Here is a 13,928-nt window from a genome sequence, read left to right on the forward strand (position 1 = left end):
CATCGAATATATTGAGCAATAGTAATAAAAATTTTATAATCGTTAACTTCCTGATTCCTATGATTATATATTTCACTAATCGACTCACTAGAGCGAAAAGCAAATTTAAAATTGCCAAATTATATAAGAATCACTATTTATAATTCGTCATCCCGCCATCACAAATACTCAGAGATAAAACCTCGAATAAGGGGCAACGAGTGCAAAAAAACAGTATTAATTTAAATATACGCACTGCTGCTTGCATTTTATCAAAGGTAAATCTTTATTTATTACTTGTCCATATTCTGTCTCATTTATGATAAATCCTTATATTTATTTTGACCTAATAATTTGTTTAGCAGATACTCTGATATTCGGGTGAAATATTATTTCTATCAATTTTTCGTATCAATATGTTACTTTTATTTCAGCAAAAAATTCATACGAGGTCTCTTAAGCATATGAAAAATTAAAGGTACTGTAAGCATTTGATAGAAAAATAATGAATTAAGTACGAAGAAAGTTCGACTTTTGAAATTTGTGAAATTGAATTTTTTTAGATCTAGAGTGTATTTCATAAAAAGATCGAATAATATAATCGGCATTGTAACTCTGAACGTAATTTTTAAATGCTCGTTTTTATAGATCACTGCTTGCGGTCTACCTGAGCAAGCGCAACCCGCAAAACATAACCGGTACTTCGGGCAGTAGTGATTTTGCGTGTATTACGTATGCAGGAAAGAGAGCGGCGTGTTCTTATGAATGCAGTTTTTCAGCAATGACAGTTAACCTCGTGAGCATGATTGCGAATACAAAAATATTTCCGGAAAGTTAATTTTATCTGTAGGAAACCCGGGCGACTAAAATTGAGATAAAAACAATTTCATAAAATAATATGCTGCAGCATTTTATAAGCCTTATAGTATATTTGCAATAAATTTGCCATTCAGAAATATAAAGGGCAGTAATAACGAGCCAGATGCGCTAAACAACCGTCATTCATTTTGATTCATTCGCCTTACTGGCATTTAGATACACGATCAAAAGAGTGGGGAGTTGAGAATGATAAAAAATAATCGATTTCGATTAAATCGATTATTTTTTCACGATCAATCGAGTATAATCGATTATTTTCAAACTCGGTTAATCGACTGACTCCATTATCTTGATTCACAATCGGTTTTGTTTTTTACTCCCATGAACGACGCAATGCAATATCAATTTATGTGATTGAAGTATAAATTATTATCATTGTCCTACTTACTTATCCTATTTGATTTAATAAGCGAAAGATAAATGAATATTTTCACCCGAAATTGCAACATATTTTGAACGAAACTATAAATTAACACAGAACTTTTCCGCTATTAAGACTACATACTGAAATTTATGAAATTTTGGTTTGATATGCACCGTTTCAAAAAAAAAAATACGAAATAACCGATTAATTGGATAGTTTTTACTGATTTAAATGACTTAGTAGCCATTGTTACCAGCTCCAGCTTATACTGTTCCCTCTCTCTCTCTATTCTATTCTATTCTCTCTTTCTCTCTCTCTAATTATGACGGTTTCAACTTTGTGCACACCACAGATTCCTATAAAATATAAATCTGTGTAAATATGCAATATAAATCTGTCGTACATATTTGCACAGACCGTGCACAGTCTTTTACATACTACTTACCAGCTTCACCATCCAGATACAGCCCAGATACAGAGAGAAACCTCCAGATATTAAATTTGGTTGAAAAATACTTCGATGTTGATCGACTTGAAGCGAGAAGGATCAAATCACAATAATCGACTATTTCCAAAGTTGATTTTCGACTAAATTCAGAGTTGACTTTGCCATCCCTACACCAGCCCCCTGACACACGCTGCTAAAAGTGGTTCGCAAAATGTCCTTCGATTCTGCCGCCAATTTCCACCACTAGTGGCGCTAGTAGTTACCTGACGAGCTTGCGCGCTGTCAGCGAGGGCAGCGAGCGTGTCAGAAGTCTACTAGCGCCACGTAGAGGAACCAAAAAACGGGGACAAGACGCGTACAATTTTTTAGTATACGAGCAGTGGTGAGTGTCACGGGGCTGCCCTACACTCGTCTGCCATCATCCGCCACATGTCATATGGTGGTATCTTCAAAAATAAGCCTGTTCAAAATTTTAAACAGATGCATAAATAAAACAATCTTTGTTAGTCAAATAATGCCAAAGCGGCTTTCTCACAAGCAGTCGAATTCACCCAAGAAAAAGTTCAGACTAAATTACGATTCAGTTAATATGCCAAAGCCTGTCTGCATCACGGAAGATCCAAACCCCCTTCAGGCTGACAAGCCTCAGAATAAGCCTCATCCCGTCGAATCCCTAAATATGGCTGAACTGGAAAAATGTATTCAGAAAAATTCTACCACTTGCGAGTACCTCGACACACCAGTCAAGTCTGAAAATGACAAAAAGGACTACAGGTATTCGCACCGAGATGTAACCTAATCTGGCACTTTCCTGAATCAGATGTTTTGTAGTTACTGTTTTTATTTGATTTTATACTGACCTGGATCCAATGTGAAATTCATATTTCAACTATTCATGCTCGTAATCGGTCCCTGATTTATATTCATTACATGTTGTAGAGTTATCAAACTGCCAAATGGATTGACAGCGCTGCTCATATCTGATGTTAGATCCATCTCTGCTGATCAGGTTGACGATGATGACGACGACGATGATTATAGTTAGTCTTGTTAGCATGAGTCGACAGAGTATTTAGAATTTTGGAAAACCCATGTTCATAAAACAAATCGTTGTTTTCATTTAAATAAATTTATAACATAGTGCATATACAAGTCATCTCATAGAAAAAGGATTTTTATAACAATTTCGTTACTAATACAAATTTGAAAACATACTCTGTTATGATTTAATATATTCAACTTTCGATTTGGAGTTCCACTAACAATTGCATTTTAATCATAGCTGATGAAGAAGAAAGTGGGTCTGAAGAAAGTGGATCTGAATCTGACGAAGAAGAGGAGGATAACGATGCTGCGAGTGATGTGAGCGATGGAGATATTGATTCTCATGGGAATAAACGTCCAAGAAGAGAAGAGAAAATGGTACATATTTAGTTATTTCGATCTTGTTAACCCAAATCTGAAGTCATCTGTGTCTAGTGCCGTGCCAGGTTTGAAAATACATACATGTAAACTTAGGATGAATTATTCTAATAGCGTTGAATTTTTTTAAGTCAAATATTACCTATCAACGAAATTTTTTATTTCAGGCAGCCTGTGGCTTGTGTGTTGGAGTTGGTAGTTTTAGCGATCCCTCTGAAATACCGGGTATGGCACATTTTTTGGAACACATGGTGTTCATGGGCTCTGAAAAGTATCCTCAGGTATGTTAATATATCATACGAGCTCATTTCGTGCAAAGGCTTCATGTGGAACTTTATATACGGATCTGTATTTTCATCTGTCTTCAGTTGAACCGAACATGGCAGTTACCGTGAATTTATTGCACAACAAATACTACACACGGTTCCGACTTATGATGCCCTGATCACTTATGCTAGAGTCTCTTACTTTGTACACTATAACGACCTATGAGGCGATCACAGATAATCATATGGGTTATATTTAAATATCTGCTATTTGTCTCATCAACAATCTCAGATCTTGAACCTTATGGATAAAGTAATGAATGCAATATTATATTTGATTTCAGGAAAATGATTTCAGTTCTTTTGTTTCGAAACATGGTGGGTCTGATAACGCTTCAACTGGATACGAGGAGACAACATTTTACTTTGAAATTCAAGAAAAACAATTATTTTCCGCGTTAGATCGCTTTGCTCAATTTTTCATAAGCCCTCTGATGAAAAGAGATGCCATTACCCGTGAACGTGAAGCGATTGAAAGTGGTTCGTCCTACATACCTATTCCTGTTCTAAAATTTGCTGAAAACGTCTATGAATGTGATGTCATTTATCGTATAATAATTCTCTTGTCAAAGTTATGGTAATGGCCTCTACCATTTTGTAATTTTTTTTTTAATATCCAGTCTGCAGTAAAGCCCTCTGAATATAGAAGTAACTATATAACACCTTGATTTAATACTTTAGAATTCCAAATGGCCCTACCATCTGATTTTTACCGAAAGGAGCAACTATTTTGTAGTTTGGCCCAACCCGGTCATCCAGCGTCTAAATTTGCTTGGGGAAATCTAATTACCTTAAGGGATAATGTCGTGGACGACAAATTGTACGAAGAACTTCACAAATTCAGAGAGAGACATTACAGTGCTCATAGAATGACTTTGGCCTTACAAGTGAATATACAATTTTTCATTTATCTAGTTCCTCTTAGGATTTATGTGAAATTGTACCAAAGGAACAAACAAAATATTTATTTTTAACAGGCCAGGTTACCTCTGGATACATTAGAACAATACGTAAAGGATTGCTTTTCAACTGTACCAAATAATAACTTACCACCCGAAGATTTCAGCAGATTCAAGGGAACCCAATCATTTGAAACGCCTGACTTCAAAAGGATATATAAAATTAAACCAGTTAAAGATGTCTGTCAGGTAATTTAACCATCTGATCTACGACTCTTAGCCAGTCATTTTTAAACAAAATTCGTTTCTGGGGAATTTCCAGGTAGAGCTAACATGGGCTTTGCCTTCTTTGCATCATTTGTACAAGAGCAAACCTCACCAGTATGTTTCCTGGATTATCGGTCACGAGGGAAAAGGATCTTTAATAAGCTACTTGCGCAAGAAAATGTGGTGCCTGGATATTTTCAGCGGCAACGGAGAGAGTGCGTTTGAGCATACTTCCTTGTATGCTTTGTTTAGTTTATCGTTGGTGCTGACGGAGGATGGGCATAAGCACTTAAAGGAGGTTTTGGATGCCGTATTTTCGTATATTAAGTTGATGTGTAAATCTGGACCACAGAAGCGGATTTACGATGAAATTCATCAGACTGAAGAAAATAGTTTCAGGTAATCAATATGCTCTGAATCCTCTGACTTCTGAAGCTAAATAAAGTTATTAGTAAATTTTCTCCTTTAGATAACATACTGCTAGCATTGCTGGATGTCTTTGAGTTACTTGATATAATTGAATAAATTAAATTTTATCATATTTCAGATTCACAGACGAAATATCTGCCGTAGATTACGTTGAGAATTTATCAGAAAGTATGCGTTTATATGCATCAACTGATTATATAACCGGCAGTGACTTGTACTTTGAATACAATCCAGAGGGTATTAAAGCTTGTATGGATGCTTTAACTCCAGACAATGTGAATATAGTACTGTTTGATAAGAAGTTCAATGACTCTGACTTTGATAAAGTGGAACCATGGTTCAACACGAAATATACAGATACAGAGATACCAAATGACTGGATTGAGCACTGGAAAACTATTGAGCCGTTACCAGAATTCCATTTACCTGAACCCAATATATTCCTTACAGACGATTTTACCTTAGTTCCATTGCCAGAAGATGTACCCAAGTATCCAACAAAAATACACAGTGATCCTATGTCTGAAGTTTGGTTTAGACCAGATCCAAAGTTCAAAATTCCAGAATGCTATATGTATTATTACTTTATATCACCATTGGCATTAACTTCTCCTGAAAAGTGAGTCTCTTTCACTTTGTATATTACATTTAATTCTTTCTAGAAACGTAAAGATCATTTTTTACTTCAGTGCGGCGTTGATGGACTTATTAGTCACGATATTGAAACAATTACTGGTCGAAGAACTTTATCCTGCAAATGCTGCTGAACTTAATTATTTAATTTATACAGGCGACAAGGGTATTATTGTCAAAGTAAACGGATTCAATCAAAAATTGCCGGTAAGAGTTTGATTAAAATCGAGTTTCTACGTTTCCTACGAATAAATTGTCTTATTAATAAATTATCCACATTCATTATGAACAAACCTTATCTAACTAATTATTCACTCGTTCCTAGCTCCTACTTGCTACAATAACAAAGTACATAGCTGACTGCCCAAATTTAGCAACACAAAGTATGTTTGATGTTATGAAAGCTGAGCAGCTAAAGGTCTACTACAATACGTTTTTGAAGCCTGGGAAACTTGTAAAGTAAGAGATATATACGATACTATCTGCATAAAATGTGATTTGTAGTTTTATCTTTGAAGTTCTGGTTAAATTTGACTTAACATTTATTTTAGAACTTGAAAAAATCAATACCATATAATTTACAACAGTTAATGAATATCCCTTTGGTTGCGTAACGTATTAATTTTTTCTAGAGATGTGAGGCTGTCTATTTTGATGCTCGTACATTGGGCAGCTGTAGACAGACATGCGGCAGTTTCTGGTATTGAATTTCAACAATTCCAAACATTTGCCAAGGAATTTACTCGCAACATTTATATACAATGTCTTGTACAAGGAAACATTACGGATGAAGATGTCATTAACCACACGCGCAATTGTCTTGAGATTCTACAATGTCAATCATTATCGCCAGACACTATGCCTCAACTGAGAGTAGCTCAAATACCTCTTGGAGTCCGGTGTTGTAGGGTGAAAAATTTTAACACGACTGATACAAACTCAGTGGTAACTAATTATTACCAATCTGGAATCGGGTCTACCAAGATTTCAGTCATTATTGAATTACTAATAGTAAGTGTGAATTCTAAAATATTAAATTACATGAAAATTAATTGACTAATAACAGCTATAATAACTGAAATAATTCATTCAACTCCACACGAAACTTAAATTTTTTTTTTCAATCTATTTTATTCAGATGTTAATGGAAGAGCCTCTCTTTAATCAGCTTCGAACGCAAGAGCAATTGGGCTACAATGTTTTTTGCCTCATGCGCGATACGTTCGGTATTCTCGGTTATTCTATCACCGTTTGCACGCAAGCCGACAAATTTACCACCGAGCACGTAGACGAAAGGATAGAAACATTTATCAAATCGTTCTTGAAAGTCTTAAACAAGATGTCTGAAAAAGAACTAAACAATATTAAAGTTGCTTTAGTGAAACTAAAGCAATGTGTAGACCTTCATTTAAAAGAAGAAGTTAATCGAAATTGGGCTGAAATTACGTCTAGAGATTACATGTTTGACAGACAGGATAAAGAAATCAGTGCAGTTAACAGCACAAAAATTGTCGAGCTTAGAAAATGGATGGAAAATCACGTATTAGGTGGAAATAATCTTAGAAAATTGAGCGTTCAAGTTGTTGGTAACCCACGAGAGAAGAAAGAAATTGAAAATGAGTCTGGTGAACAAATTGAGGTAGTGAGGAATGCTGAAGAAAATAAGCGAATGAATGGGACATCCAAGAATGGTATCGCCAAATCACGTGAGTATATCACTTTAGTAGTAATTTACCCACCGGTTTTTTTAGTAGTGAATTTTCAGTTCGTAGTTTATTGATTAACATGTACAATGAATGCCTTTATTTTTCTAAATACTTTTGCAAGTAGAGAGAGTACAATTTAAATCCCTGCAATATCGTGGGAAAATTTAAAAAATGTTTGTAGTAATACGTAGTTCTTTTTGCAGGTGATTCTTTTGTGGAGAATAAAAGTGATTCTAAATTCCCGTTGGAGTTTTTGACAAACCTAACAAATGACAAGACGATCAAACCACCTGAGTATTATATTACAGACATTGTGGGCTACAAGAAAAATCTTCACGTATATCCAGCCAATTGCAATGCCAAATAACGATAGGCTATTTATTCCGGGGAAATAATATTGTAAAAATGTGAGGAAATTTTTCCCATGAATTGAATGTTGGTAGAAAAGAAAACAATTCATACAAAAAATAGAATCATTGTTTGTTAACGACTGCTGCTATCCGATTCGTAATAATTTATGTAAATTACGAAAAGAATTCATTCTAAATAATAATCTGTAATGCGGCTCAGACATTTGTGTATTTTAATGTAATATAAAACAAAAAAAAGAAGTTATGGCGCAAAACTCCAAGCAAGGTCCTCTCCAGGGACTTACTGCTCAGAGATACTTACTGCTCTCCTTTTATATCGTTGATGTTAATTATTTGAAGGCTCTCTGGATGTCGTTAATGCGCCCTTACGCACGCAGTGACATCGTGACTCATTTATACGCTTTATATTCCTATCTGAAAAGCAGTGACACCCGGCCTGTCTCACAATAAATAATTCGCAGTTATGTTTCAATAATTATCCGTTTATTCTGATATTTTGTTGCTGAGAAAGTGCTCAAGATGTTTCAATAATTACATGAAAACGTATGTATACCGAAATATTAATATTATTGAAACTCGTAAAAGATATATTTTTTTTAATTCGACATATAACGGTTAAAAATTAAACAATCTTTATATGACTAGAGTTTTCTTGTATTTTTGAATTAGAAAAATTCTCATCTATCCATTGTTTTAAAATGGTATGCGTCTTCCGCGCTGGCGTTGACTTAAAAAATATAGTCAACGGCGCTGGGCTTCCCGGGTTAGGGTGGGAGAAATAGTTCAATGAATCCAGGAAGACTAGAGGGAAGGAGACCGAACGCATATGGGGCAAGTATTGAAAACGTGGTAGCCAAAAGTGGAGAAAATTATTTAGTTAAAAATTCAGCCACGAGCGCTCGTGTTCCTAAGATAGGACGTGAAGTCTGTCGTTTGTATTGTTCGGAACATAGTGAAGGGAATCAAGTATTAATTGGCGTCTGTTTATCGCATTCTTGTCGGAAATGATGTTTTCGCATAATTGCAAATGAAGGTTAAAATTTCATTATGGCCCTTTTTTATAGGTTTTTTATTTTACGATCTAAACAAAAAATTAAAAACAAATACCCAAACTAATACTACACAAGGGAGAAGGCCCTTATTATTATTATATTATTATTATTTATTTATTATTTAATATGTGCTTTATTTTATGACGGTTAGAATTTCATTATGTCCCATTTTTTTTAGGTTTTTTATTTTACGGTCTAAATTTAAAAACAAATACATAACCTAAAAAACTGCACAAGGGACAAAGGCCTTGACCTGACGTATTCTTCAGTTCGATTCAGTTCGATATAGCGTTCTCTCTCTTTTCTCAGTCTCTCTCTCTGTTGCCCATCTTAGCGACAGCAGCACCCCTATCGGATTTAACGATAAAAATTTTCTCCACTTTCGTAGACCACATTCCCAGTATAGCGTTCGGTCTCCTTCCCTCTAGTCTTCCTGAATGAATCGTTCAAAATACCCCCAAACCCCGCCGTTTTGAACATTTTGAATGGTTCATCCATGGAGACTAGAAGTAGTTAATCGGAAGGTGAATGCAGCCAGCACCATGTTGAAATCGGTAACTCTTTGATGTTCTGCTAAAGTTCTCAACTCTACCGTTGGAACATCTCAGGGGGCGCAAGCGCACGAGGATTTTCGGTTGTCACACTAAAGCCCATTAGGGCAACTGTCTTTATATTCTTCAGTCAACGACCTACCTACTGTAACTTAAAAATATACAAGAAATATATATTTTATATATGATAGTAAATAAATAAAATGGTGTAGATTGAATTCAAGTTTGATTTTGAATTTGACCGTATCTTCGTCATGACTCTAGATGGGAAATAAGATACCGTGTGAATAAAATAAGCAAAATGCAACAATCCACGGATATATTATCACCCCAGGACCTTCTAGCGGAGGTTAGAAAGTTCATTTCGGGGGCTGTGAGAAATACTCATGGTACGAACACCCTGGAATTAGCGAGAACGGCTCTATCTCTTCTGCGAAATTTACCTGCTGCAAGAGATGCTGTACTTGAATATTTTTGTACTGTATTCTCTGTATGCGTAAGCAAACACGTTAGGCAGATCGAGGTAGGTACGCATTTACTACGATAAATAAAATAATTTCCCGTAACACTGGTGTCAATTGCTTAAACGAACAAAATGTATAAACAGTCGACTCTGCTTATAGAAAAACCAGAATCAACCTATACACGAAGAAACGACTATAGCTGAGATACACAATGTCTTGTGTGCGTTTGTCAATGCCAATCCAGAAGCCTGGGCACCAATCATTTCAGCATGGTCCCTAGAATTGCTCGGTAAATAAACTTCTTTCACTTCTATTACTTTATTAAAGATCGTCAGCCTTCTTGTAAACTAAGGGTACAATTTTCTCAGGCAAATTATCATCGGATTATGCTAATCGAGGTAACTTGCCGAAAAATGCTGGTATTAACGATTTCCTTCAGCAATGGATGTCATGCCGAGCGACACGGACGTTGATTGACATAACGACGCAGTGTCTGCAATGCTTGATGCACCTAGAAACCGAATCATGTATCAAAGCCTTATTGGACACCAGCGTGTCCCATAGCCCCCACTTTGATTGGGTCGTAGCTCATGTTGGTAGCTGCTTCCCAAACACTGTTATAACTAGAGTATTGACCTGTGGATTGAAGGATTTTTGTGCCATGGGATACGATCAGAATATTAAAAATCCAAAACTTAATTCCGTTGTCGGAATACTCGGACATTTGGCAGGCAGTCATGTCAATGATATTAGGACTGCACTGCTTGATTTGTTCAGGGTAAGTTCTTCAAGAAGATGACTAAATAATTTTTTCTATTCATATAACACAAATTGCAAATTTCCAATCACAGTGGAGTTTGGACGAAAATATCAATCTGGATGAGAATACCAAATCACAAAAACTCGCTACAGTTCCATTCCTATTGAATTTAGCATCCCTGTCACAAACACTCTTGAAGGCCCTTACGACTGATGTTCTACAAACTTGTAATTATCTTGGTTTCAAACAATTACTACTTAAAATATGAGTAGAAATTAATAATACACATACTTTAATATTCGAGTACACATGGGTAAATGGTAGTTAAACAAATGTATGAATTAATGCTGATTATTTTTAGTGAGGCCTGACATAATACCACAGTTGGCTTTGTTTGCTTCTGATTGGTGCAAATATTTCAATGATCAACCAGAAGCGTTGATAGACTTAACAGTTCACTTAGCTCTGGGATGTGAGCAGGGTGCATCCCAAATCGTGAATATTTTGTTGGATACGAGTTTAAATCAAAGCAACGTTGGTTACCACAGTGTGAATGCTGCTCAAAGTGTCAAGAATGTCTGTAGAGAAATACTTGAATTAATTCTTCAGGAGATTGACTCCCTAGTGAGAGCACACGGCCCGCAATCATCAAACATAGCTTTGTTAAATTCTGTGAAACAGGAACTATCCTTTATTACTCCGTTACTTCTCAATCCGAATCCATTAAGGGTTCAAACCGCAGTTCGTATCCTTTCTCTTCTGGGTGCACAGAGTCCAAATGTCTTAGTATCATCCGCTTCTTTTATGTTGCGAAAAGGAGAAACCAAATTTCACCTTGCTGCGCTTATGAGGCTCGTCACAGATAATGTAAATACTTTTGCCATCAATACAACTGATAATGAAAACACTGTTGTGGGAAATGGATATTTTTCACAAGCTGTTGAGCAAGCAATCAGGGAATCGCAGTTCACAACTGCATCAAATGATGGTGAGGGAAGGCAGTTGTTCAAAAATCTAATAACACTATTGAAGTAAGTCTACTTTAGTCATAAGCAGCTGCATCCTGTATACCTTTGAAAGAAGTTGAAAAGCAACTTCTGACATTCATACTTTCAGATGGGAGAAAAGTGATCAAGTGCTTATCCTGAAGTCGGGGATTGTTACACGTGCTGTTAGATCAAATTTACAACAGATCTCCAGTATGCTGATGAAAATAGACAACCCTCTCCTTGCTCACGATATAGCTGGAATATTAAATCTAATTTGCATTCCCGATAGAGATCATTATGTTCCAAGCATTCAACTCGCCTTACAGCTCACTAGGTCAATGATTCGATATTTTTTCATCTGCATTGAGGAAAATGGTAGGCATTATCAAAACATAGATCGAAATAATTATAAGTTGTTGGATCACATTGTTCATTTAGCAATTATGGTATTTGTGGGTATCTCAATTAACAATTATTATATTTATTTCTTCAGATGTGATCAAGAAAGTGAAGGGTGTCAAAATTGTCTGTCGTTTTCTTCATGTTCTTACTTGTTACTCTCAATGTGCAAGAGTTTTAGCTCTCAGAGAACTTTTAGAGCAAAGTATATATAATGAACCGGCTAAATATTTTGGTGCGAAAGTAAAGTTTGATCCTCAGACCGAAGACATCCTTTTATTACAACAAAATCATAAACAGGTAGAGTGCGGTAAAGCGAGATATTCTTGTGCTGCTGATTGATGGAGTCCTTCATGCAGGATTATTATTTCACCTTATTTGTTGTAGGGCACCAGTGTAATGCTGGCTCAAAGACATTCTTCTGTATTTCATGCTGGCGTGATAGGCCAGGGTCCGCGAAAACCACCACCAGAAAATCTGATCGATAAGGAAACTATAACTCTAAATACAACTCTACTTATGGATGCAATAAAGGTAAAATGATAACAGTAAATAAAGATACAGGGTTTCAAACAACCTTTCTTTCATTTTTCTTTCATTGAGTCTATTTGAGTAGAATATTAATCCAGATCATTCAACTTATCATATTAACAAATGACTTATTTTGCTAAACATTTGACTCTGCCACCTGTTCGCTACAGTCTTGCTGCAGCAATCCAGAGTTAGGTCAACATCCAGTAAATTTGGATGCTATATCTATGGTCAGTTTGCTCCTAGTGGAATTGGTTTCCCCCGATGTTATGTACAACGGACTACCTTGGCCTGACGAAGAATTTACCAAGGTATAGCGTTGCGTTGATAGTAACATTTACTTAATAAATTTTTGTGCATTTATTAATAATGGTGATATGATTGCAGGTAACAGTTGAACGAGACTTGCAAATACGGCGTACGTTCAAAGATGTTCCACTACTGTGGTCACACCTAGAACTGACGGCTCGCTATCGTCCTGCTCTGGCTTATTGCTCTGTACTTCTAAGAGCTATTGCTGCAACAGTTTTGGCTAACTGGAGTCCAGTAGAAGGTGTCTTACTTGCAAATGTTATGGCTCTTGGATTGCTGCTACCTCCTCCGTTATCGAGTATCAGAGATGTTTTGCCTAATATTAAACAACATCAAGTAAGCCATACTATTATTATTCATAAAATTTATTTGAGAAATGTGAACGGCATGTCATTTATCAAATGATGCCTATCCTTAGCAAAACTGAAGTCACTCAATAACTAACTAAAAACAATTTTATTTACAGATTAATCTGGTATTGAGGGAGTGCATATGGGCTTACATGCATGAAAACGTACCATCACCAGCCCTGTTTACACGCAGTGAAGGAAGCAATGTTGCATGGCGCGATCCAGACGCCTCAACATTGAATCCTCGATGTATAGAAACGCTTCGCCTCATTGTTTTGGCGAATATACATCGAATGGGGGCTCTATATTCCGCTCTGTTTTTACACAACCGCAAATAGACCTCATGTACTCTAGATTTTTGGGTTTACTTGAAAGTTTTGATCTACAATGATACTTTCAGTGATGAGAAGACGGCATCTGAAAATCCACGCAATTAGACAATCTTATTGTTAACCGAATTGTAAATACAGCTGCAGTAAATTAAAATCTAATCTTACCCTCCGATATATAGAATATATCTATGTCTATATCACGTAATGTGATATGTCTATATCTGAAAGTATTGAGTAAGCTACGAAGGTCAAGTTGTAAATCTCTTTCAACAGTGCCTGTGTATATTTTTGCAATTTAATTATCTGCTAATTTAAGTTTTGTAATATACCATTAACAATTACAAAAGTTATTTTTGCATGTTAGAAACATCGTTTATACAAAAGTTCACTGATTTTTAAGTTTTCACTCGCTATACAATTCACTAATCTAAAATTGTTTTAAAATTATTATTTCGATCTTGCATT

General features: G+C 35.8%; 2 protein-coding genes and 1 long non-coding RNA gene across 5 annotated transcripts in view; all 3 read left to right on the plus strand.

Moving 5' to 3' along the window:
* The window catches only part of LOC124304017 (uncharacterized), a 234,903-nt gene that overhangs the window by 108,424 nt on the left and 112,551 nt on the right, over positions 1-13,928 (plus strand). The gene's annotated exons all lie outside the window — the stretch shown is intronic.
* Positions 1,851-7,923, plus strand: LOC124303965 (nardilysin-like). Its single transcript, XM_046761853.1, has 14 exons — positions 1,851-2,444; positions 2,610-2,710; positions 2,953-3,092; positions 3,260-3,373; positions 3,703-3,898; positions 4,100-4,305; positions 4,396-4,566; positions 4,640-4,983; positions 5,132-5,632; positions 5,703-5,853; positions 5,972-6,105; positions 6,279-6,657; positions 6,785-7,352; positions 7,556-7,923. Exons 1-14 carry the CDS (start codon positions 2,107-2,109, stop codon positions 7,717-7,719), a joined length of 3,507 nt encoding a protein of 1,168 aa, XP_046617809.1. The 5' UTR covers positions 1,851-2,106; the 3' UTR covers positions 7,720-7,923.
* Positions 9,207-13,856, plus strand: LOC124303970 (integrator complex subunit 5). 3 transcript variants are annotated; one of them, XM_046761861.1, is made up of 11 exons: positions 9,207-9,849; positions 9,950-10,079; positions 10,159-10,568; positions 10,642-10,777; positions 10,912-11,581; positions 11,667-11,914; positions 12,033-12,238; positions 12,326-12,472; positions 12,640-12,780; positions 12,857-13,117; positions 13,248-13,856. In XM_046761861.1, exons 1-11 carry the CDS (start codon positions 9,628-9,630, stop codon positions 13,467-13,469), a joined length of 2,793 nt encoding a protein of 930 aa, XP_046617817.1. In that variant the 5' UTR covers positions 9,207-9,627; the 3' UTR covers positions 13,470-13,856. The 3 variants fall into 3 exon arrangements, with proteins under 3 accessions (XP_046617817.1, XP_046617818.1, XP_046617819.1); XM_046761862.1 differs by having other exon boundaries at positions 9,727-9,853; XM_046761863.1 differs by having other exon boundaries at positions 9,727-9,853; positions 10,230-10,568.

The sequence above is a fragment of the Neodiprion virginianus genome, chromosome 4, assembly GCF_021901495.1.
Source record: "Neodiprion virginianus isolate iyNeoVirg1 chromosome 4, iyNeoVirg1.1, whole genome shotgun sequence".
NCBI lineage: Eukaryota > Metazoa > Arthropoda > Insecta > Hymenoptera > Diprionidae > Neodiprion > Neodiprion virginianus.